General features: G+C 35.2%; 1 protein-coding gene across 2 annotated transcripts in view; it reads right to left on the reverse strand.

Moving 5' to 3' along the window:
* Window positions 1-27047, reverse strand: part of ASCC3 (activating signal cointegrator 1 complex subunit 3) — a 310528-nt gene that overhangs the window by 55848 nt on the left and 227633 nt on the right. For both annotated transcript variants that reach the window (XM_028508379.2, XM_036024518.1), the window contains exons 35-36: window positions 26144-26255; window positions 25814-25948 (exon numbers count right to left, since the gene is read on the reverse strand). In XM_028508379.2, coding sequence (XP_028364180.1) covers window positions 25814-25948; window positions 26144-26255 — 247 coding nt within the window. The remainder of the gene's footprint in view (window positions 1-25813; window positions 25949-26143; window positions 26256-27047) is intronic.

Consider the following 27047-nt stretch of genomic DNA (forward strand, 5'->3'; position numbering starts at 1 on the left):
GCATAGGACTGGAGGCCCGAGCACAGCAATCAGACAAGAAGAAGAAATAAAAGGCACCCAAATTGGAAAAGAAGAAGTAAAACTGTCGTTATTTGCAGACGACATGATACTATACATAAAGAACCCTAAAGACTCCATCAAGAAGCTACTAGAACTGATAAATGAATTCAGTAAACTAGCAGGATATAAAATAAATTCCTAGAAGTCAGTTGCATTTTTATATACCAATAATGAACTATGAGAAAGGGAAACTAAGAAAAAAACCCCATTCACAAGTGATTCAAAAAGAATAAAATACCTAGGAATAAATCTAACTAAGGATGTAAGACCTATACACAGAAAATTATAAGACACTGAAGAAAGAAACTGAAGAAGATACAGATAAGGGGAAGCATATACCATGTTCATGGATAGGAAGAATTAATGTCATTAAAATGTCCACATACTCAAAGCAATCTATAGTATAGATTCAATGCAATTCCTATCAAGATACCAATGATTTATTCCACAGGACTAGAACAAATATTTCAAAAATTTGAAAAATTACAAATATTTCAAGTATTTCAAACCACAAAAGGCCCTGGATAGCAACAGTGATCTTGAGAAAGAACACAGTTGGAGGAATCATCCTACTTAATATGAAACTATACTATAAAGCCATAGTAATCAAAACAGCATGGTGCTGGCATAAAAACAGACACACTGATCAATAGAACAGAATAGAGTCCAGAAGTAAACCCACATCCGTATACTCAATTAATATTTAACAGAGAAAGAAAGCAGATACAATGGTATCAGCTAAATATAATTTATTCAATAAATGGTGTTGGGAAAATTGGACAGATAGGGGCAGAAAAATGAAACTACACCACCTGCTTATGCCAAACATGAGAATAAATTCAAAATGGATTAGAGACTTAAATGTCAAACCTGAAACCATAAAAATTCCTAGAAGAAAACATAGGCAGTAAAATCTCAGACATTGCTCGTAGCAATATTTTTCTAATATATCTCCTCAGGCAAGGGAAACAAAAGGAAAAAAAAAAAAACCAAGTGGGACTACATCAAACTAAAAAGTTTTTGCACAGCAATGGAAACTACCAACAAAATAAAAAAGACAACCTGCTGAATGGGAGAACATAATTTGCTGATACATTTGATAAGGGAAAATATCCAAAATTTATAATAAAAGCTTATAGACAACTAAAAACATTGGCAAAGGACCTGAATAGGTACTTCTTCAAAGAGGACATACAGATGGCTAACAGACATATAAAAGCATGTTCAACATCACTAATTATCAGAGAAATGCAAATTAAACCCACAATGAGATATCACCACACACCTGTCAGAATGGCTATCATCAATAAATCAACAAACAGTGAGTGCTGGTGAGGATGTGGGGAAAAGCAAACCCTTTTGCACTGTTGGTGGGAGTATAGATTGGTGCAGCCACTGTGGAAAGCAGTACAGTGTTACCTAAAAAATTAAAAATGGAACTGCCTTATGACTCAGTGACTCTGCTTCTGGGGGTTTATCTGAAGAATCTCAAAACACTAATTCAAGATAATATGAGCACCCACATATGCATCACAGCATTATTTACAAATGTCAAGGTTTGGAAGCAGCTCAAGTGTCCATTAGTAGATGAGTAGATAAACTATGGGACATTTACACAACAGAATACTACTAGGCCATAAAAAAGAAAAAGTTACCCTTTGTGACAGCATGGATGGACCTGGAGAATGTGTTAAGTGAAATAAATCAGTCAGAGAAAGATAAATATCATGATTTCACTCATATAGAACAAATAGAACTAACATGTAAAATAGAGACAGACTAATAGGTAGCAGGTGGCTAGCTCTAGGGAGGGGATGGTTGTGGAGGTGGAGGGATCGAGCACAAAGGAAAAAGGACTTATGAATATGGACAACAGTGTGGTGATTGTGGGGGGAGGGAGGTGGGTGGAGGTGAAAGAGGGCATAAGGGAGTTAAACGGTAATGGAAAAAATAGAATAAAAAAAAATTTATGAAGCCCTGGCTGGCGTAGCTCAGTGGATTGAACACGGGCTGTGAATCAAAGTGTCGCAAGTTCAATTCCCAGTCAGGGTACATGCCTGGGTTGCAGGCCATGACCCCCAGCAACTGCACACTGATGTTTCTCTCTCTCTCTCTTTCTCCCTCCCTTCCCTCTCTAAAAATAAATAAATGAAATCTTTAAAAAAAGAAAAGAATACTTCAAAAGAAAAAAGTTAAAAAAAAATTAAGGAACATCATAAATTTAAAAAATTCTTCCTTAGATGTCTAATCAACAAACACGTCTCTGAAGCTCTGAGTTCAGAAGATGAGCAACCTGTGCTTTTTATAGCACCTAGAGCAACAGAAGTCAGCTGTATGCTGGATGGCTCCTACTGGTACTGCAGAAATAGCTCAGGATATTTCCTCACATGCATCAGATTTTACTGCTTTTATTCACTAAGTAAAAAGTTTCTTTTCTAAAACCTACTGAAATATTCTAAGGGAACTTCTAATTTATTTGAGATGCAAAAAGTTAGGTTCCTGGAGGAAACTAACAGAAATGGCAGCTTGCATGTCTGAATGTACACGTGAATTTTTCCATTATGAAGCAGAGTGTGCACTGATTAGGAAAGAATGTAGATATCTCTAAAATTTCTGAAAAAGTCAATAAATATTCTAGTTTTCTATTTTGATCCAGAAATATATTACTTAAAGTTCAGAATTAAACCAGGAAACAAGTTTTGTTCTCTTTTGAAACAGTGCTCCTTATGGAGAGTCAAAAGCTACTACAAGAATTAATCACGCCACTTGCAAGGCCTATCTGAGAAGACACATTTGAAGAAGTCATGGTAGACATGTGTAAAATAAAAAGATATGCAGAATTTGGGTTTTCTTATTTAGTTAGGTAAAGTACTTAAAGACAACATACTTTCTTCTGAGTGGAAGAGGTACTGACAAGAGGTGGCTTATTTGGTACAGTATGGGGGAACGATTACTTAAATATATTACCAATCACTACTACTGCATAAATTATTTTTTAAAAATGGCTCTGAACTTCATCCTAACTTCTCAGTTAGCTTCCTAGTCTTTCTGAGACTTGATTACTCCACTGGCTCCTTCCTCACAACTGGAAAGCCTGCCTGACCCTTAAGAACCTTGCATCATGTAGGAGCCTCTTCTATGAAGCATTAGTTTTGAATTCTATTTAGAGCTTTTTAAAACGTGTATCTCCCCTTAGACTACAAAATGCTGTGGATAAAACAACCTGATTTGGACTCATTATTAAGAAAACCCAAAACTTGATTGAAAGAAAGGTATTTAAGGTGTGACAATAGTCACAGGAAGGGCTGATTTTAATAAATGACTGAGAACGTATGTTTGCCACACTGTTCAAAATAAACACCATGAGGGGTAATAAATACATTTCCAGAGTGCTACTTTTGAACTTTAGGCACTGTTGTCAAAATAACTTGAGGAACTACACATTACCACGCAGTCATAACCAACTTTACAACAGAAAATTACAAGGCCTGACAATCAACAGATTTAGTGTTCTGGCTTGGCTTCAAAATACTTCCTGTCATTTTCTCAAAACAAAAGCAAACACCCAAACAAAAGTACCATTAATGGATAACATTTTGTACCGAAAATAATTAAAAAGAAGTACAATGGGCCTGGAAAACATTTAATTTTTTGTAATGCAAAAAAACACATTGAAGATAAATAATCTTAAGACAATAATTTCTGAATGTGTAAGTGATTTTGTATTTGTTAAAAATAGTGATTAACTTCATTTTGAAGCCTACATTAGTTGCTCAAAAATATGAACATAGTGACTTCTGCCCAAGATGGAGGCATAGGTGGACGTACTGTGCCTCCTCGCATACCCAAGATAGGGATAACAACAATTTAGAAACAGAATAACATCCAGAACTGACAGAAAATTGATCTGAATGTAAGTCGGACAACCAAGAAGCTGAAATTGGCCTGTTTGGTAGGAGGGGCGGAGTTGGGCAGCTGGGTGCAGGTCCCGGCGTGGAGAGCAGAGAGCATTGGGACTGGCGTGTAAGGCATCCGAGGCGCGTAAGACTGCAGCGGGTGGATCCTGAGTGCACAAGTGGCAGCTGGCAGACCCTGGCCGAGGGATGGCAACTGGTAGTCCCAGTGAGGCAGTGATTGTGAAGCAAGGCACTGCGTGCAACCCAGGATCCCGGCGCTGGGAAATAGAGCCTCGGGGCACTGATTGAGGACACCTGTAGGAGTTGAGGCACACGGAGAGACACCCAGCCTCACAGGAGAGGTCCTTGGAGGGTCCCACGGGATGCACAAGCCCACTCACACGGGAATTGGCACCAGAGGGACCCAGTTTGCTTGGGGGAAGCAGCAGAAGGGACTGAGGTCCCACGGTGAATGGAGCAAGTGCCATTGTTCCCTCTCGACCCCGCCCCCACATACAACGTCACAACCCAGTGACTGGGGTGCCCCACCCTGGTGAACACCTAAGGCTCTACCCCTCACTGTAACAGGCGCAACCAGACCAAAAAAAAAAAAAAAAAAGAGAGAGAGAGACGGCTCAAACAGAAGACCAAATAAAAGCCCGGGAACGCATATTTTTAAGCCACTGAGAGATAGCCAACCTATCAGATGCACAGTTCAAAACACTGGTGATCAGGAAGCTCACAGAATTGGTTGATTTTGGTCACAAATTAGATGAACAAATGCAGGCTACAGTAAGTGAAATGAAGAAAATACACAGGGAACCAACAGTGATGGAAAGAAAGCTGGGTCTCACATCAATGGAGTGGACCAGAAAGAAGAAAGACACAACCACACAGAAAAGAATGAACAAATAAGAATTCAAAAAAATGAGGAGAGGCTTAGGAACCTCTGGGACATCTTTAAACGTTCCAACATCTGAATTATAGGGGTACCAGAAGGGGAAGAGGAAGAGCAACAAGTGGAAAACTTATTTGAACAAATAATGAAGGAGAACTTCCCCACTCTGCCAAAGGAAATGGACTTCCAGGAAGTCCAGGAAGCTCAGAGAGTCCCAAAGAAGTTGGACCCAAGGAGGAACACACCAAGACACATCATAATTATATTACCCAAGATTAAAATGAAGGAGAGAATCCTAGAAGGAGCAAGAGATTAGGAGACTCCTACAAAGGAGTTCCCATCAGGCTGCCAGCTGATTTCTCAAAAGAGGCCTTACAGGCAAGAAGGGGCTGGAAAGAAGTATTCCAAGTCATGAAAGGCAAGGACCTACATCCAAGATTGCTCTATCCAGCAAAGCTTTCACTTAGAATGGAAGGGCAGATAAAGTGCTTCTCAGATAAGGTCAAGTTAAAGGAGTTCATCATCACCAAGCCCTTATTTTATGAAATGTTAAAGGGACTTACCTAAGAAAAAGAAGATAAAAATAAACATGTATAGTAAAATGACGGCAAACTCACAATTATTAACAACTACACCTAAAATAAAACCAAAAGAAACTAAGCAAACAACTAGAACAGGAACAGAACCACAGAAATGGAGATCACACAGAGGATTAGCAACAAGAGAGTGGGAGAAGGACGCGGGAGGGAAAGGTATGGAGAATAAGTAGCATAGATGGTAGGTAGAAAATAGATGGGGAGAGCAAGAACAGTATGGGAAATATAGAAGCTAAAGAACTTATGACACATGGACATGAACTAAAGGGGGGGAATGTGGGTGGGAGAGGGTGTGCAGGGTAGAGGGGAGTGAAGGGGGGAAATAAGACAATTGTAATATCATAATCAATAAAATATATTTAAAAATATAAACAGTGATAGACCATATAAGATACAGGAACAGGTGTCACATGGAAATTATAAACTGGGAGAATAAAAATAAAAAGCATTAAAAAACAGACTAAATATACACTTAAAAAACCTGCTAATCAGCTGGTTAATGCCATATTTTCTGGTAATATATAATTAAGTGGGTACCTTAGGCATCTAACTTTGAGTCTGTTCAGGTAGAAAGCATTTGCTTTTGTTTATGTTTGGAAAAAATAAATGTTTTATTAACCCATAAAATTAATTACTCCCTAATATTTAGTTACCAATATTTTGGCTCCAGGGCAAACTTTTAAGAAGTTATATTTAGAGACAACAAAGAAAAATAGAGATTTTTAGTACCAGATGTCTGGGAAGATCCCATTTGGATTTGAGCTACTTAAATTTGCAATCATGTATTTATACATCTAACAGAGCTTCTGTTTCCCCCAGAAACAGAAAATTAACTAGCTTTGTAGCATCTTCCTTGATCTGCCACCCGTGCCCTGAGGATTAGAGACTCCACCTGAGCTTGTTTTACAAGCATAACAGAAAAAATTAATCTCTGCTGGCAGTGCTCCCACTGGGATACTGATGAATAATGATATCCCTCTTTTGCTGCCCTCTCAGTCCACTAGAAAAGCCACTCTAACCCAGCAACGTGGAAACTGCTGAAACCATTCCAGCTGTGGATTAGCAGGCAGTCAGGCATCCATCTGCTGTGTGAATCAAGAGAAAGCAAACATGCATTCTTATGGCTAAAGTCATATTCAAACCCATTATCATCTTACAGGAACATACACACACACATTTGTTTATTATCTATCTATCTATCTATCTATCTATCTATCTATCTATCTATCATCTATCACAATCTACTTATCTACATCCCTATCTACTTACCTACCTACCTAGGCAATAATAGGCAATCACACACTACAAGCTAAAGTAACCCGATTCCTCAGTTTAGTTTGCATTTGCTTGGAGCTTTAAATGTTAGACAACAAAGTACATATTCAGAGGTTATAAAATATAGCTCTTCAGTTTGATGCTTATATGGGGCTGCTTAACTACAAATTAAATTTCTAGAGTGCAATATGAGAATACACCAGGCATATAGATATTCCAGAATCTCAAATGTAGCAGCCAACTACTTGTTTTGAAAGGTAAGGCTGTTTAATCAGTTTCTAACCAATGTCACACAGAGGAAGTGTGATCTTTATTTTCACTCTGCTTTATTTTACTAAAACATAAATGTAGTGTGTATCTGTGGACTCTTGCCCTCTACGTAAAGTAAAGGAACATTGCTTTTGGTCTACAAATAGCAAAACTGAGTTTATCAGGACTCTATTAGCTCTTTGTTAATGAGCACTCGAGCACTTTAATATACCCATAATATAATGATAACTGATGTTTATGGTGCTAGCTTCTGGACTTGGGAAGATCTTTAAGCCTCTTCTGAATGATGGAAGAAAATTTTCACAGCACAGTTCTGAGAGTATTTTATAGCATTAAATTCTGAAATTCATATATGATACATATTTATAAATTCTGTTATCAATTTTTTAAAAATAATCATCACAGCATATTTCAAGTCAATAATAATGATAGGATACAAGCTCATCCAAGTTTTAAGTGCTAGTCTGGTATTACCCATATCACTTTGGTGTGAGTCCCAAGGTAGTACTTATCTTTCCTGTTCTCTAATTTTAGTTGCATTCACTGCTTATGTCAATGCCTTAATGATTCTTTCCTCTCTTGCTGTTTACAAAAATAACAGTAGTTCAAGGTTACAACCCTTTCTTTGCTTTCAGTCCAGCAGAAAAATAACTGCCAACTCATCACTGGTTTTGCAAGAGTTTATTTATTCATCTGTCAGTAGAAGATGACACCTGCTTGGCATTTGTCTTACAAGTTTGCTGACACTATTTAATAAATAATAGAAAATATCTACACAGACAGTATGGAAGATCTCAATCTAAAAAGGTAAAACATGTATATATAGAAGAATTCTTTATTACCAATGGAAATACTTCAAAACTGAGATTATGGTACTTATGCCAAACTGCATTATTCTTCTAAATTATATACAAAATAATAGAACATAAGAATGTGTAGAATTTTATGTATCTTAGGATAATGACAATTGAAAATCACTCTTACTTCTGAGATTTTTTTTTAAAGCAAAATGTGTTCTAACTTTCTGATGTAGTCAAATTTCTGACACAGTCATATTCTATTGGACTGTCAGCTGAAAACATTGTAAAATAAGTGGAGTCCTTTTTTAGGAGAATGTAAGTTAAGATCAAATGCAGATAAAATAATACCACTCTAATGAAGACCATATATATGTATTCATTTGGTAGTAACAACAAAATTTTTCAGAGTAAGTGTAAGTACAGAAATGAATTACATCCATTTCTTTGGGTTGAAAAATCAAACGATATCCAGCTTATAATCTATTACTGGAGAGGAAATTCCTCCAGGTTTCTGCTATGTGTATGATGGCTCAGCATGAAGTATTCACTTTAGTCTTTCCTATGGTGGGAAGATTATAGTTTGGTAAGAATTAATAATGACTAGTTAGATCTTTTTCTTGAAGGAGCTTTTTAAACTATGCAGTAATTAGTAAGCCATCCTTTATGTTTTAACAAGGCAAGCATAAATATCTCAATGCTAGAATGTGCATATGGGGTTATGTGAAAACGAATAAAAACACTCTTTCTACTGATTCTCTTTCAAAAACTGAAGTTTATGTTTAAGTTATTACAAATAATTTATTCCTAAATTCATCTTTTTAGTAAAGTTTGCAGTCTTTTTTGTTATAAATAGCTCTGTAATGAACATCTGTGTGTATACTACCTTGACAATACACTTGTTTCCTTAAGACAGATTCCTAAAAACGTAGCAGACATTGGTTAAAGCATTTTTTAAAACAGTTCTCGCACTATCAAAAAATACTATCTATTTTGAATTTCCAACAATTTACTATGCTAAATAGATTATTATTTTATTGATTATACTATTATAGTTGTCCTAATTTTTCCCCATTTGCTCCCCTCTACCTGGTACCCCTCATTCCCTCTGGCAATCCTGCCCCTGTAGTTCATGTCCATGGGTCATGCATATAAAGTCTTTGGCTTCTCTGTTTCCTCTACTGTTCTTAACACCCCTCTGTCTATATTGCACCGACCAATGTATACTTAATCCCTGCACCTTTTCTCCCATTCTCTCCCTTTCCCCTCCCAACTGATAACTCTCTGAATGATCTCTGTACTATGGTTCTGTTGCTGTTCTGCTTCTTGCTTAGTTTTTTTTTTTTGGGGGGGAGGGGGTATTTAGAATATCTATTATTTTATTATTTTATTTTATTTTATTTTATTTATTATTTTATTTTATTTTATTATTTTATTTTATTTTATTTTTTACTGTTCAAATACAGTTGTCTCCATTTTCACCCCACCACAGCCCCCAGCCCCACTCATCCCCACCTCCCACCCTCAAACCTACCCCTTTGGCTTTGTCCATGTGTCCTTTATACATGTTCCTTAATGAACCTTCCTCTATTTTCTGCCATTACTCTCCACCCCTCTGGTTACTGTTAGTTTGTTCTTTATTTCAGTGTCTCTGGCTATATTTTGCTTGCTTGTTTTGTTGATTAGTTCCACTTAAAGGTGAGATCATATGGTATTTGTTTTTCACTGCCTGGCTTATTTCACTTAGCACAATGCTCTCCAGTTCCATCCATGCTGTTGTGGAGGGTAGGAGCTCCTTCTTTCTTTCTGTTGTATAGTATTCCATTGTACAAATGTACCATTGTTATTTTATCCACTCATTTACTGGTGGGATTAGGTTGCTTCTAGCACTTGGCTAGTGTAAATTGTGCTGCAATGAACATTGTGGTGATAAATGACCCCAAACATCTGCAGCAATTTTGAGAAAGAAGAACAAAGTAGGAAGGATTATAATACCTGACATAAAACTATATTACAAGGCCACTGTAATCAAAACAGTATGGTACTGGCATAAGAAGAGACACATAGATCAATGGAAGAGAATAGAGATCCCCAAAATAAGCCCAAGTCTCTATGGTAAATTAATATATGACAAAGGGGCCAGAAACATAAAATGGAGTAAAAATAGCTTCTTCAACAAATGGTGTTGGGAGGTCTGGACAGTTACACACAAAAAATGAAACTTGATCACCAACTTAACCATACACAAAAATAAATTCAAGGTGGATAAAAGACTTAAATATAAGTCTCAACACCATAAAAGTGCTAGAGAACATAGGCAGGAAAACCTCAGATATTCTACATAGTAATATTTTTACTGATATGTCTCCTAGAGTAAGGGATATAAAGGAAATAATAAACAAATGGTACTTCATCAAAATAAAAATCTTCTGTACAGCTAAAGAAAACAGCAGTAAAATGAAAAGGGAACCAAACGTATGGGAAAATATATTTGCCAATGATACCTCAGACAAGGGTTTGATCTCCAAAATATATAAAGAGCTCACACAACTCCATTCCAGCCAGACAAACAATCCAATTAAAAAATGGGCAAAGGACTTGAACAGACACTTCTCCAAAGAGGACATAAAGAGAGTCCAGAGACATATGAAAGGATGCTCAGCATCAATAGCCATCGGAGAGATGAAAATTAAAACCACAATGAGATACCACTTCACACCTGTCAAAATGGTCACCATAAGCAGATCAACAAACAATAAGTGTGGAAAGGCTGTGGAGAAAAGGGACACCTAGTGCACTGTTGGTGGAAATGCAGACTGGTACAGCCATTGTGAAAAACAGTATGGAATTTCCTCAGAAAACTAAAAATGCAACTGCCTTTTGATCTGGCAACACCACTGCTGGGATTATACCCTAAGAATCCTAAAACATCAATGCTTAGTTTGTTTTTTAGATTCAATTGTTGATAGTTGTGAATTTATTGCCATTTTAATGTTCATAGTTTTGATCTTCTTTTCCTTAAATAAGTCTCTTGACCATTTCATATAATAATAGCATGGTGATGATGAACTCTTAGTTTTACCTTGTCTGGGAAGCACTTTATCTGCCCTTCAACTCTACATGATAGCCTTGCTGGATACAGTAATCTAGGTTGTAAGGTCTTTGCCTTTCATCACTTTGAATACTTCCTGCCAGTCCCTTTTAGCCTGCAAAGTTTCTTTTGAGAAATCAGCTGACAGTCTTATGGGAACTCTTTATAGGCAACTTTGCTTTTCTCTTGCTGCTTTTAAGATTCTCTCTTTATCTTTAACCTTTGGCATTTTAATTATGATGTGTCTTGGTGTGGTCCTCTTTGGGTTCAACTTATTTGGGACTCTCTGTGCTTCCTGGACTTGTATGTCCATTTCTTTCACCAAATTAGGGAAAGTCTTCTTTCACTATTTTTTCAAATAAATTTTCAATTTCTTGCCCTTTCTGTTCTTCTGGAATCTCTATGATTTGAATGTTGTTACTTTTGAAGATGTACCAAAGGCTACTAAGCCTATCCTCGATTTTCTCGATTCTTTTTACTTCTTGCTGCTCTGATTGAATGTTTTTTTTTCTTATGTTCCAAATCATTGATTTGATTCTCAGCTTCATCCCCTCTACTGTTGGTCCCCTGTAAATTTTTCTCTATTTCAACTGGTGTAAACTTCATTTCTGTTTGGGTCTTTTTTATGCTGTTGAAGTACCCAATGAGTTCCTCGAGCATCCTAATAACCAGTGTTCTGAACTCTGCATTTGGCAGATTGCTTATCTCCAGTTTTTTTCCTGGAATTTTATTCCATTCTTTCATTTAGGCCATATTTCTTTGTCTCCTCATTTTGGCAGCCTCCCTGTGTTTGTTTCTGTGTATTAAGTAGAACTGCTTTGACTCCCTGTCTTAGTAGTGTGGCTCATCTGGATGAATGTGGGTTCTTTAATTTCTTGGTTGTCAAACTTTCATACAGCTCGATTTTCTGATGATTCTGGGTGATAGTAGTTTTGTAGTCTAGTTGTAATTTTTCCTGTGGTTATGTGAGGAAGTGAGCCTACATCTCCATCTTGACTGGAAGTTTGTAAGTTGTTATTTAATGCCACATTTTCATTTTATCCATGGAGTCACAGTGGTTGTTTCTTTTTAATTTATTGATTAAAAAACTAAAATACATTCCTGTTTTGACTATCATAATATTAACAATAATGCTTTTGAAATTTTATAGAGACATGCATATATTTTATAATCTTATAGAGATATGCACATATTTCATATCTTTATGTAGGCAAATCTATCCATTTCCTTTTGTAAGTGCTTTAATTCCTTTATGCTTTTTGTGTTTCTTCCTCTCTATTTTAAAATTTTGACATTATTGTTGGCTTTAAATTTTAATCTGACTGAAATTTGTTCTGCTATATGCTATGAAATTAGAATCTAATTTGAGTATCTTTCCAAAATGTTATATAATTTACCCAACAACATTTGTAGAATAAACTACCCTTTAATGAACAATTTTATGATGTTTTCTTCATATTGGTTAGTGCTTCACAGTTAAATGAGATGTGCCTCACCACTGAGTGACCACTGTCCTGGGGAAGTTGGGAAGGAGGCATTCTTGGCACATGAACAGCACTAGCTCCATGCAGTTCCAGATGTAGGCTACTCTCACTACAACCTATACTGTAGCCAGACTCACAAAATCTCACATGGCACGCTAAGGAACCCAAATTTATCTCATGAGATGTTTTGAATAGAAGCAGATAATAATATTTGTCCTATACTGATAAGATTTATAAAATCCAGTATTAGAAACTATTTTAATATTAAATTATTATTAATGAAAACTAGCAATAATGGATATGAATGACTATAGTATGGTAGGCAATGTATTGAGGCTTGACACACATTATTTTGTTTAATCTTCCCCTCTGTTTTATGCAGGAGCGTGAAGCTCATAGAAAGTAAGTGACTATCCCAAGGTCATCCAGTTAGGAAATGACAGACATGATGACAAGACTAAGTTAATCACCATCCTCTTCTTGTCATGTCTGTGTGACTCCAAAGCCCATGTTCTTAATAACTAGACTTTCAGCATACTCTAAGCATGCTGGTATGACTTACACTTTCAAAACAGTTAATATCAAACTATAATTGCTTTTAGACATAGGTCTTTTCCTTCTTGAAGGCAGGGACCATACCTTAACTATTAATCCTTTTGCACCTAACACAGCACTAAATAAATACTTGTTGGTCTGATGAAGACATGTGTTTAAGAATACCTGCAGAATAGTAATATGTATAGAAGAGATAAGCTTCCAAATAAGAGAAAATGAAGGACAAGCAAGAGAATGTAACCAGTGAGGGAGGCGAAGAAGAAATTGCAGTAGAAAAAAGAGATTAGAAAAATACATAGTAAGAAAAAGAATGAACTTTATTTCCTCATTATAAATTAAAATGAAGTAATGCTTTGTCTATTTTTTTAAAACTGGTGATTTTTGAAAGCCTGTATTTTACAAATGCCTAGACTTTAAATATGCCCCCTGACCCCACTAGGTATTATATTAAATAATGGGATATTTGCCTAATTATTCAGGAAAAGAAACTACTAAATATCACAGCCCAACTATATTGACATTACTAATGAACTAGATTAAGTTGACCAGAGCTTTAACTGCAGCCAAATGAAGAGAAGTTTTCCAGATGAATATATGCCTAATAAAATGGCCAATTTGATTTGCCTGATTTTTCTCTCAGCCAGGTTCCCAATGGCTTCCTAGCTGTTTTACAGCTTTCTGTATAGTTCCAAAAGAAAGAACATTTGTTTTCTTACTAATACAATTCCTCATAGATTTCAAGCCCAAGTTCCTAATTCAAAGAAGTGCTAATCCATTTGTAAAGCATCTTAGTGAAGGAGTAATCACCCAGACATAATCACTATTACGAATCATAATTACTTTATGATTTCTTCTAATTACTAAGTGGTTTTGAATAGCTATAAATAGATGAGCACTCTTAGGAACACAGACTTTGGTCTGGGAGCCAGGGCAATGTCTCATTAAAGAATTGCAGAGCTTTTTTATTTGGAGGTACGATGATGTGGCAGTGGGGAATCATGACTTTTATAGACTTTGCCACTCCCCCACGGTATGCTAAAACCCTAAGCCATGGCCTCTAGTAAAATATTAACTCAAGGAGAAAGAAAGAGAGAACAAGGGAGTAGGGGCAAAACAACCTAAGAAAGAAAACTCAGAAAATGACACTGTGATCAAGGAAACCAAGATCTCTCAAATGAAGTTCCCATATGTTCTTTTTTCTTTTTTATTAAGGCAAAAATAAAACTCACCAAAGGATACATAAGGGCAAAGCTGTACTTGGTATCAAAAAGGAAGCAAGATGCTGTACTTTTCTTTATTCCTCCAAATATTAATAATGAAATAAAAAGTTTACTATTGAGATCAGGAAGGCTGGCACTTCTCATACAGACTAAGTGTTCTGGACACCTCCAAAAAATGTAAAGGTGTCTAGAGCAGCGATTTGCAGCTGGTGTAATACAAGAATTGTTAAACCATGCAATACCTCACTAGTCAGGGGCACTGACCTCCTTTCCCTTAAATTGTCAACTGAAAAAATGATAATACAATAATAGCCATCAGGTGTGAATGTCCTATCTTGAAGAACCATAAATATATAGGTCTTATATGAGTTACATCCTATTGTTTATGTTGCATAATACAGTGGAGTCTGGTTAATTCTTGGTACCAAAAATGCTTCTACATAAGTGTAAGCACCTGATTTTTAAAAAGGTCACTCTGGAGCAAAAAGGGTGGGCAATTCTATTATTACTATTTTTTGTGAATCAAAAATTGTACCTATTTTGTTTTGTTAGCAAAAAAATTCATTTTTTCTTGTGCTGAAGAATTTTAGTAATTAGTTTATGTGTGCCATGAGATAAAAAAGGTTGAAAACTGCTGGTCGAGAGTATGGCAGTCTTGAATGCAAAACACAAATAATAAACCTAAACTAAAACAACACACAACAAAAACCAAACCAGATCAAGGTCAGATATGTTTGAACACTTATCTCCTCCCTTACTAGATCTTCACACTGTGATGATAAGAGAGAAAGAGTAAATGACTTGCCACTTACATAAAGAAAGTAAAAGGACAAGGTGAGATTTGAACCCATGTTTCCTAAACACAAATACCATACTCATTCCACCAAACCGTATCTATCTCATTCTATCAGGGGTCTTTGCCCACATTTACAGGTCTTTCCCAACCTCCTCAGTTTCAACTCATGACTGTGCTTCTTAGGTAATGAAAAAAATTAAAGCAAAGAGAAGAGAATTTCTTCATTATCCTACCATCCCAACCTCCTTGAATCTATATTTCAATGCTGTCTTTTTTTCCTGTTACAATGGATAAATTGTTTCTACTTCTACCAAAAAGGCCAATTCTCAACTTAGATGATTCCTATTTCATTTTCTTAAGAACTTTGTTCTACAACAGTACTCTTCTCCTCTCTATAGGATCATTTCTATCAGCAAACAAGTATGCTGTAACATCTGAAGGAAAAAGAAATTGATATCTATTATTCCCCCCTCGCCAGCTCCATGTAAGAATTAGCTGTATTTGCTGTCTCTTCCTAAAACTCATTCCCTGTTGAGTCCACTCAAATAAGGCTTTTTTTGTCTCCTATCACTCCACAGAAATTACACATTAAAGACATTTAGAATCTCCAGCAAGTCAAATCTCAGCTCTCTAAGTCAATCACCATCATCTTTTTAAGACACTTTCCCCCTCCTCAGTTTCAGGACAGTGCATTGTCCTGAAAGTTTTCCTTCTCACATACAGTTCCTCATTCTAGGTATTCTTTACTCATCCATACTCCACTACTTCTTTCCCACCCTCAACATGCTAGAGTTCCCAGACCTCAACCTTCAGATCTCTTGTTACTACTCACTTCCCAGATGATCTCAACCAACCTCACGACTTTGAAATTTTAAGTATCATCCATTTGCCTGTCACCAGACCCTGCTCTTTACCCAGACTTCTTCACCTCTCACTGAGTTCTTCAGGCCCAAAGCCCAGGCATCTTTATTTCCTCTGTCGACTCCTAACTACCTTCAACACATCATTCAACTACTAGCCGTCATTTTCATTTCTGACCAGTTTATCTAAGACATTTTCTCTCACTGTACTTTCTGCAATAATTATTTCTCTATGAAGGAGCTATAGCAGTCTTTTCAGAATAAATAATATCACATTGCTCTTTTGATTGAAATCCCTCCAAAGACTTCTCTGATGAAGACTTAGGATACAATCCAAACTCCTCAGTAAGGCTGTAGGTGATCCAGCCGCTGTCTGCCATGGTCTCCCAGTACTACTCCGCTCTTGTCACACTGGCTTTCCTGCTCTTCCTCAAGCCTGATGGGTAGCTCCTGCCCCGTGGCCTATTTGCATTTGTCATTCCCTCTGTCTATAATTTCTTCCCCAAGGCTTGCTCATTGACATCACTCAGTTCTTTTTTTGAAATATACAGCCTCCTCTAGTTACCCTCACACTCTTGTCTTATTTTTTCTAATTTTTTCAAAAACTTCTCAGTTACAGTTGACATTTAAAATAATATTACTTTCAGGTGTACAACGTAGTGGTTAGATATTTATATAAATTGCCTTATTTAAAAAAATCTCACATCCACTTGAAATTATATAAAATGTTTACTTGTTTACTTGCTTATGAGCCCCACTATAAATATAAGGTCCAGGAGTACTGGAATTTTATCAGCCTAGTGTGCTGCTATATTCCATGTCTGGAACATAGAATGTTCTCAGTAATAACTATTATTAAATAATAATAGCTAACATTTACTGAGTACTATAAATGAGCAAAGGACCATTCTGTCCAATAAGGTAGTGATTTTATTGTGTTTCTATACATTATACATAAAGAAAAAGCTTGGAATGCTAGTTAATCTAAAAAGCTATATGCCCTTCAACACCAAAGAGTATTTCTATGATTGTTTTTCTTTTTGAAATGAAATATTTCCAAAATAATGTTATATTGTAGGACTCTGCTTCTATTATTTGAGGGTTGGGAAGGATATTAGGATGTTTACTTTTTCTTTTTCTCTGTTCCACAAAAATGAAACTGAAATACATTCAGTAGGCTTTAAGTACTCAGAATGATCAGTTATTTTCCTACTTGACTGCTCTGTGACAATAAAAGGCAGGGTGGTCTATGTATTAAACAACATTATGACATTCATTGTGCTGGGAAGTATCAGGACAGGAACCTTGAACCTTTTGGAACATTTCTGATCACCAATATTAACTGAGAAAGCAAATAGCACTGATTTCTGAACTGCTCCACCTGCTGGAGTAATGAGACCCTAATGATAATTTTAGAGAACTCAAACTTCATTGGGATGAAATTAGAAACATTTTGAGCAGAAACCAATTTCTAGCAAAAGAAAGTTATACAGTAAAATATAGGTTTTATCCAATATTAAAGTTTCCATTCATTCTCCACTTAGTTTTTAAAGTGTAAACTATTCTCTGTTTATTCACAGCAGAATGAAGTGACAAATGGCTAGGATTTAGGAGAGTTTATGCCCAGCAAGAAAATCTTCAATGTTATTTTCATTAAATTTTTACTTCCACAATGTGATTGTATGTGTACTGACAATTCTAAATAATTATGATATTAAATTATTTTCAAAACCAAATTAATAATGATTTTCTTTGCCCAAGGATTCATGATAGGGTTCCCTGAAAAGCAAACTACCCTGGAGTTTTATAAATATAACTTGATTTATACAAAACCTTTCAAGATTATATTTACAATTTAAAAATGCCTCAGTGGAGTCTCACTCTGTAATTGTTCTTATATGACTCCCAGGTGGTTGGGGGTCCACCTCTGCCCACAGGCCGGGCTGCAAGCGCTGACTTTTGGACAGAACAATGTCAGCAACTCTTCAGCCTTGAAGGCTGTAAATATGAGTAAACACTTCCCATGCACAGGTAAAGCTGTATTAATCAGTAAAAGCAGACAAGACAGGCATATTCAGCCCAAGCCTATTCCTCTATTTTTACGATGCTCTTTGGGCTCTGACGCAAATCTCCTTTAAAAGATATGGATCTGTCTTCTATTTCTTCAGTATTCCCTTAAGTACACTGAATATTGGATAGAACACTTAGGAAATCTTAACAAATGTTGACAAGCTGGAAGTATTTTTTATACATAACTCAGGCTTAGAAGGTTAATGGTGCACCCTTTCTATGTATCTTACTTAGTAAGTTTAAATAAAAGGGCAAAATAAGAAGCAAAGAAGAGGAAAAAGAAAAGTACAAATCAGCAAAGGGGAAAAAAGAAAAGGGCATTTAAAAGGTGGCTGGTATGGTATAAATTCTTATTTGATTTTTGCCCTTTCCCTGTTGGGAGCTGAGTTTTTATAGTCTTTTTCCATACTGATTGTGTCATGTTAGATAATACTTGGTTTTTGTTACTTGAAAAAATGAGAAGGGTAAACTAGCTAACAATGACAGAAATATTAAGGCTATTCATACCCTGGTATCTACACTCATTTCTCAATTAACAACCTTATTTGACTGCCGACCTTTAGAATACGAGTAATTGACAGTTGTTATTCTGTGGGACAGTTTATGAAGCCAAAAGTAATTAAAAAAAAATTGAAAATTTATAACAGGACAAATTTTAGATGCTATAATATGACAAAACATATTTTATACTCATCAGAATACAATCAGCCTAAAATCTTCAGAGCAATCTACTGAATCACAACAAGACATATCTGAGACTTTTAGCAAGAAAGAATATTTCACTTTGTAATGTGGAAAGCTTATAAAAGTGCCAAAAGCTAGAAAGAAGCTAAGAAAGAGTGAAGAATAGAGAAGGTCTCAAGGGAAAGAGACCAAGAGAAATAGAAAGGTACTTTTTTTCAAGGCATTTTACCATCTGTGCCTCTCCAAAGATGCCAGGCAGCTCCCCAGCCTGAGGGTGAGGGGAGCCTTCTCACACCCCCTGGAAGACAGCCCATCGGGTTTCCCCAGTAGGAAGACAGAGCAGCAGATGGGATCCTGCAATTGTCGGGAGGTTATTTGGAAATGCAAGGCCATGAGGTTGGTGGTGTTCACTGTTACTCAGTTAACCTTTCCTTCCTTTCATTTTTCCTTTAATGAACTCTTTAATTTTACACGCTGGGTCCCCTACCAATACCATTTGTATCTGCTTGTCCTTTTTATTTTCTTCATTTTAAATTTCTCTTCCTTTAAAAAAAAATTCTTGCTTAATTTTTCCAATCACATGTTTTAAGAAAGATACATTTGCATTTTTCTATCAAAAATGTAGCTGTGCTCCAAACAGGACAAAATTCAAGCACTGAAAATGCTATATTAATGAAAAATGTTCTATGTGTGGGCAGAGCAAAGAATCGGTGTGCTTTTACAGAAAGCACTATAGAAAAGTGCCAAACTCAGAAATTTACTGACATGTCAAAATCTTATTGCTCTGGTCCTTCTGTAAATTTGGAATGGCTCTGTTTTATATTAAAACACAAAACTCAAACTTTCAGTCAATATCCAAGACTTTGTGGAAAATTAACATTTTCATAATTTTTCAAGTTGGACATTTTATATATAATCTCCTATTTCTGTGTAGTCATGAAAACCATAACAACTATGTATGTCTTTAAGAATTTCTTTTTTGGAAAATTATAGGGACAGAATACATTTGGGACATATTTTGCTTTCTTTCTGAGCTCTTAATACAATAGCAAGCATCTTCTGAAAAATGTATTCAAATAAATTTTCTCTAACTTCGTAATCTTTTCATTTCTATTGCTGTCTACGGAGCACAGCAAATTGCAGGCCCTGCTCGCCATGGCGATAGTCGCTTTCTACTCTGGACCTGGGCTTTCAGTGCCAACATCATTAAGAGATTCTTCAAATTACTTTTTAAATGCCCCTTTCCCTCGGGATTTTCACTTATATCTAATTAGACTACTTACTCTATGCCATGTAATCCCTGTTGCCAAAACTGCTAAATGCTTCCATAAGTAAGAGAAGGGCATTAAATGGAGCAAGACAGATGTAATGTCACTGGTTAAAAATAGAAGTGTGAAGCAGATGCCTTAATTATAAAGCTTATTAATTCATGGTGTTAAAAAAACTTGGCAAGAGTTCTTATAAAATACCTAACCTTTTCAAATAGCATTATATAGTTTAAAACTTAAAATATATATTTTCAATAAGGATTATTGAAATAATCATTTTTCCAGTAATTAATGTCTGCACTTAATAATCTATAATTATTAGTCACAAGGTCACACATAATTTTAAAATAACTGTTTCTTGATTGACTTTTTAAAAGTATATACCTTACATTTCAATCTTTAAATTTCCTTTTTGAAGTTGGAATTAAATGATATGAAAAGGATAAATTACATCTAGGAGAGGAAGGAAGGTATAGAGAAGAGTTCTAAAGAGCTACTTTCTATAGAACCTGGAAAACTTAATTAATCTCCTTAAACTTCAATTTTGTTTTCTGTATATTAACATTTACCATAAAAGGCTGTTATAAATAATGTGTATTAAAATGTCTTTGTAGGAAGTGCTCAATAAAAGGTAGTGGTTATTATTATTTAATGGATATATTGGAAAGACAAGATTTAAATAAATGGGTTATTATTATAGAACAACATTAGTGAAGACAGAGAGTGTTAATAGTCTTTGGCCTTACACCCAGAACACAGTATTTCACTATCATTTAAAAGCAATGGCATCTCAAAATGTATCCAGAAAGAGTTCAATTTCTTGGGAGGAAAAGAAAGTAACAGAGATGTTAAAAGAGGGTTTCCTAAAAAAAAAGTCATCAGTGGAAGTGCATTTTCTTTTTCAGTGTTGACTGAAATAAAGACTTATATACAGGGTGGGGAAAAGTAGGTTTAAAGTTGTATGTGAAAGTTTATTCTTGTATTATTATTTATTAATTATTGTATTGTTTTTCATATAAACAACTTAAACATACATTTGCCACACCCTGTATAACAAAGTAATAATCAATGGAAATAAGCTCATATAAGTATAGCAAACTGTTACATCTAAAGAAAAGAAACCTTCCCCCAACCAGGCCACAGGAAAAAAATATTCCAAGTCTGGTGGGCCAAGAGAAAAAAAACATGCCACAAAGGTCTAGTCATCGTCCTTGCCTCCCCTGATCTGTAACGGAATGGTCATCATCCATCACACCAAACATGACAGGCACAATTCCATCTCCTTTTTCAGTTCTTTAGTAGTTTTATCATTAATAAATTCATTCCAGCCCTTTTTGAATCTATACATTTTTGGCCTATATTATATCCATCAATTGAAGTAATAAATTCTCTGAGTTTATTACTTGCAGGATCGGATGGAACTTCCTACTAATTGAAAAAGGTACCCTGCTCAAGATCTAAAGAGGGCCTCCCTTACTACATACAGCTCACGATTGGAATTTCAGTTTCATCGACTCAAAGCCTTTGCCTTTCCAGACTGAAATGCCCTATTCACATATCTTCTATCATTTGAGTAGCTCAGTTGGACTCGCTCAAACGTCCCTATGATGTTCTTTGATGTGGGGCCAGGAGATACGTATACAGCAAATCTCCTGCATAGGGAAAATTAATATGAAGGACAGAATACTATTATCTGTTTTATTTCAGAGACTGGTTCTGATGATGGGCAACATTCTGCTATCATTCTTAGACCATTGGACTGAGCTGGTGACCTCTGTTAGTAACAACACCCCAGTGTGTTTTACAGTTTATTACCATGGCCCATACCTGTGTATACACACACACACACACACACACACACACACACACAGTTTGTCAATAATGTTCCCTGTTCTATCTCCTATCTCTGGCCCCTAGAGAGAGACAAGAGCCTCATACATTGTAGGCACAAAATAAGTATTTTTTGAGTAAATCAATAATAATGTGTGAGTAGAAATGTAAGTGATAAAATTTAATATAGATAAATGTAGAGTAACATATGGAGAATAAAACATCTAATTTATACATGTTCTCTATCTGCTTGAGATATTAAGACAATTTCATTTAGCACAGGCTCACTACTATTTGGAAGAGTTTAGTTTTCATCTTTAAACTCAGAAATTTCCTGTTGCCCCCATCCTTTTGTTAAAAGCGTGATACTGTCAATAGAATTCTGCAAACTTCAAGGGCAACCCCAACCATCCAAATGATAGAAGAACAAAGAGAGTAGAATTCAGAAGATAGGGTATAAATGTAACTAATGTATGGAATTTTTAATCAGACCTGACAACCTTCTGCTAGAAAACCCAGTGTGAGAGGAAGTCTACAGTTTCAAAAACACCGTGAAAGGAAGCATACCATGAAATAAACGATCTGATTAAGTATTTTCTCTTATTTTTGAAGGAAAGTATCTTTTCTGATAAATATTAATATGGCAATCAAATTATAGTCCTACTCAAAATATTCTAATTCTTATTTTAGAAAAGTTGATAGCAATATACAAAATGGCCAGATAAATTCCAATTCATTTAAATAAAGGAAAAACAAATCTATGGTGAAGTATGAAATTCTAAATGTATGCATATATCTTCTCTAAAGAAACGCCTAAAAAAACCATATTAATTATCAGTTACAAATATATTAAACCTAGAGATCATCATTTGAAACTATGTTTTTATGTCAATTGAAGACAAATAATAGGCTTATGTATTTTTAAATGCTTGTTAGAAGTGCGACTCAATGTTTTAATACTCTCTTTCCATTCTATGGTTATGATCTAGATTATGTTTCTCCGTGTCAACAATAATCACACTGCAGCATATTCAAAAGACCTAACAAAATCTTCAACATCATAATTTCTACACTGTCATTAATATAACCTCCCCCACAAAACTCAGAAGTTAAATACAATATGTACCCTAAGAAATAGTAAGTACATTAAATTGTTAAAAATGTTACAGTAAGTTCAAAGCAATACCCAAGAAAATAGAAGCTTTTCAGTTGTGGTCTTCTTAGGAATACTTAAAGTGCTTCTTAATTAATAATTTAAAAGAAGTTTAAAAATGACTTTAGAAGCATCAATGTTGTATCTTAGTAAAAGGAGACACTGAAGTGGGTGAGTTATAATATTGAATTGTTCAAAAACATAATGTGACATAACGAAGCATTATAAAACAAAACCAAGACAATGGAATGAGGCCTTTGGGACACTAATGCTACCCTCACTGCTTTTCTTTGTTCTGTGTTGTGCTTATCATCCTGTTCTCTAAGCTCCTGTCATCTCCAGCTTCCTCCTCCCAGTTTCAAAACCACAAGGAGATCAGTACTTTTTGGAGATGAGAGTAGAGAAGATAATGAGGCTATGTGACCCATTTAGAAATCATGGATGTGGATGTAGAAAACATTAAAAAACTTTTCATTGAAAAAATGATTTCAGAAGTTGCACTGTAATTACTTCAAATACAATCTTACTTTATTATTTAATGTTTCTCTGTTAGTATTCATATGTTCTCTTTTGAACAAAGATTAATTCCTAGACAAGAAATTGACAAAACAGTGGCACCTGTAGATCTCCTTGTCAATGTGAGTCCCAAGGCTCCATGTCCCAGTATCCTCACTCAAGCAATTCTCTCTAAGATATTATAGGCTCAGACACTATAAGAAGTTCAGAGTTTCTTGGACTACATATCACAGGATAAAGAGATTGTATCATTGTTGCTGTGGAAATTATGAAGGGGGTACCAGTGAATGATACTTGTATAAATATACTATTGAGTTTATCTTACGTATACTTGCAGATGATTTGTTTTGTTTAGTTATTCACAGAAGAGTTTATTCTTCTGTGAATAAAAGTACACCGTGATATCAGCTAACTGGTTTTAGGCAGCGTAATGTTGGAAAGAAATAGGCTGCTGAAAAGATGTGGACAGACCTCTTGTTCTGATCATTGCCTTTTCATTGAGAAGACTGAGGAAAATAATGACTTAATTGCCTTTGTATACACTTTTTGACTATTTTAGTGGGGTTGAGAACACAGAATGTAATGGGCATGTGGTATTACCAACCTCCTTTACAAACAATGCATTCAGTCTCAACATGACATACTTTGTTCCTTCCACCTTGGCATCCTCTCTCCCCCATTGTGTGTGTGTGTGTGCGTGTGTGTGGCATAAGAGGCAGAACAGTACAGTAGTTAAGAACCCATACAGTGGAAAAGTGCTAGAATAGTGCCTGGCATGTGAAAAGTGCTTGAAGGTGTTAGTTACAATATATGAGTTCCCAAGGTAGACAAATACTTTTAAATACTGGATTAAATAACTATATCAAAGTAGGTAAGTATGAAAGAAAATAATATTCTTAAATTTCACAGATACTAGTTTAAGATGCTTTCCCAAACTGATTAACCATCATTTTACTGTCTTTATCTCAGGTAAATCTTGTTTTTATGAATCTCTGACTGGGAAATTATAAACAATGTTGCAACATCATTCTTAGAATCTAAAAAATTCTTCACTTTTTTAACATTCTTACTTCAGAAATGAATTTTTAATTTTACAAAAAACACATTTTTTAATAGCTGCTTCTACTTTAGTCCTCTACTCTTTTCTATAGCACAAACAACAGAAAACTGATTAATCCTTTGAATTCCACTCATCAGTTCATTAGCAAATATTTTTGGACCCACTACAGCTATACATAGCCTCATATTACACAAAATTTATACACTAACTTCTCAAAGGGAAAACAATGCAAAAGTGAAAAACTGTTAATGGGGTGTTAAAGCCTATTAAGAATGATAAAGCAATAGGAAAGGCACAAAAAAGCTATTAAGTAAGTAAACCAACTCACAATCAGTGAATTAATAAGGACCATAAAGACTAATCAGTGGTCCTAAACTTTTTTTAAAAGCACTAACACACCTTAGGGGTAAGATAATATATAGTATTTGCTTGTAACATACTGTATTTTGCTGTGTAGAATGCACACTGTTTTGCTCAAATTTCTGAGGGAAAAATAAGGATGTGCATTATATATATGGGCAGCACTAATCTGTTACCAGTACATAAAATTTCTTGTATCTTGTATCTGTTCTTGTGTTTTGTGATTATTTATTACATAAAATTTGTTATGCCATAATATCTTCAAAATAAATGCTAAAATTCCTTTATAATACAAAAAATCTGAATATAAATACATACAAAATTGAATTTAAAAATTAAAATCGAAGTTTTTTCCCTCAAAGTTTGGGCCAAAAACATGGGTGCACACAGGAGTGCATAATACATGGCAAAATATGGGTATATGCTGACTAAAGTGCTAATAAAGTTACATGGTAAATTATTACACTTAAACTCAACAAAGACAAAAATAAATAAATAAGGCATATATAATACGCAGAAAGGAAGATGAAAAAGTTACTTCTAATAGTAACTTTAACTTCAGTTTTTTTTTTTTTGGAAGGGGGGAAGTGAGGAGTTAAACAGCTTTTCTGGTATTAATTCTAAGAGAACTTAATCATGTGGATCCTTATGTAAAGAAATTTCAGTAACACCATGGATTCAAGAAGAATTACCCTAAAGAAGTAATAAGAAGGGCTTTCAATTATAATACAGAAAGATTATTATATTGAAGCTAGGGTGATCACCTAGCTTCTGAGGATAGCCCAGTTTATACCTATTATCCCGGCTTAAATATTAATAGGGCCCCATTCCATTCTCAGAAGATCCCAGTTTGGATGATAAATTGCATGGCCACTTTATCCATAGGGAACCTGGTTCAGATATGTTGCTTTAGTGATCTTGTTTGACAGATGAAAAGACTTTATAACTAGTTTCTGCCAAATTTCAAGAGGAGCTGGATGGCAACAATTTAAGACTAAAATTAAGAGAAAGTATGGAATATATAAAATACAATCCCTTTATATTAAAAAAATGCAATAACACCATGAAACTCACACTTAGAATTGAAAGCAGTTCTTCGGTACTGCATTCAGGTTTCAAGCGCTCCTTGAACATTTTAACTGTTTGGTGCTTCAGATAATAATAAGAGGCAATTCGGCCATATGTCAGAGGTTCAATGCTCCGATTATCCTATTTCAAATGAAAGATAAAGTGACATAGAGAAAAATTACAATAGAAGTGCATACATTTATAAAATTAATCATTCATACAGCAATTGTTATTGCAACAATTTTGTTAAACTTTTGGTCATCACTAGAGGCAAAAGCCCTATTGTTAAAGAGCTAGGCAAACTTTTCAATTGAAATGTATGTGACAGAGTCATACCTCTCCAATTTCAATACAATAGGAATGTTCCAATTCAATCAGAGACTTCTCAATCAGGTGAGACAGAAACTTGTTCACAGAGTCATGGCTCACATCACTCAAATTGTAGTAGCTGGAAAATAAGCAAGGTTTGAAGATATCTTCTATTAGAACTATTGCTTCAGTTTCATATTGTTCTTTTCAGAATTAAAAGAAAACAGCTACATTTACAGCAATTCAAAGAAATAAGGCAAATGTCAAAACCATTCCATTTTATAGATCAATATACCTGTACTAAGGTCTGTTGACACTGGTGAACAATGACAATACATTGAAAATATGTAAAATAGGCAGGTAAAGTTCAGCACCACATTAAAAATATATCAACTTTTCATGCTTCAATCAAGACATATGATGGCTAAATGGATAACAAGATGAAGACCCTTATGTATGCTGTGTACAAGAGACTCACTTCAGATCATAAGATAAACATGGACTGAAATTAAAGGGATGAAAAAAGATATTTCATGAAAATGGAAACAAAGCAAAACAAAAAAAGGTAGGGTGGCAATACTTATACTAGATAAAGTAGACTTTAAAACAAAGGCTATATATAACAAGAGATAAACAAGGACCCAGCAATTTCATTTCTGGGTATTTATCCAAAGAAACCCAAAACACAATCACAAAGACATATACATCCAGATGTTCATTTCAGCATTATTTACAATAGCCAAGATATGGAAGCAACCTGAGTGTCCAAGAAGAGATGAATGGATAAAGAAGAAGTGGCGCATATATACAACAGAGTATGACTCAGCCATGAAAAAGAATGAAATCTTGCCATCTGCAACAACATGATGGACCTAGAGGGTGCTGCGCTGAGTGAAGTCAGAGAGAGAGAAATGCCATATGATTTCAGTTA

This window comes from Phyllostomus discolor, chromosome 4, assembly GCF_004126475.2.
Source record: "Phyllostomus discolor isolate MPI-MPIP mPhyDis1 chromosome 4, mPhyDis1.pri.v3, whole genome shotgun sequence".
Taxonomy (NCBI): domain Eukaryota; kingdom Metazoa; phylum Chordata; class Mammalia; order Chiroptera; family Phyllostomidae; genus Phyllostomus; species Phyllostomus discolor.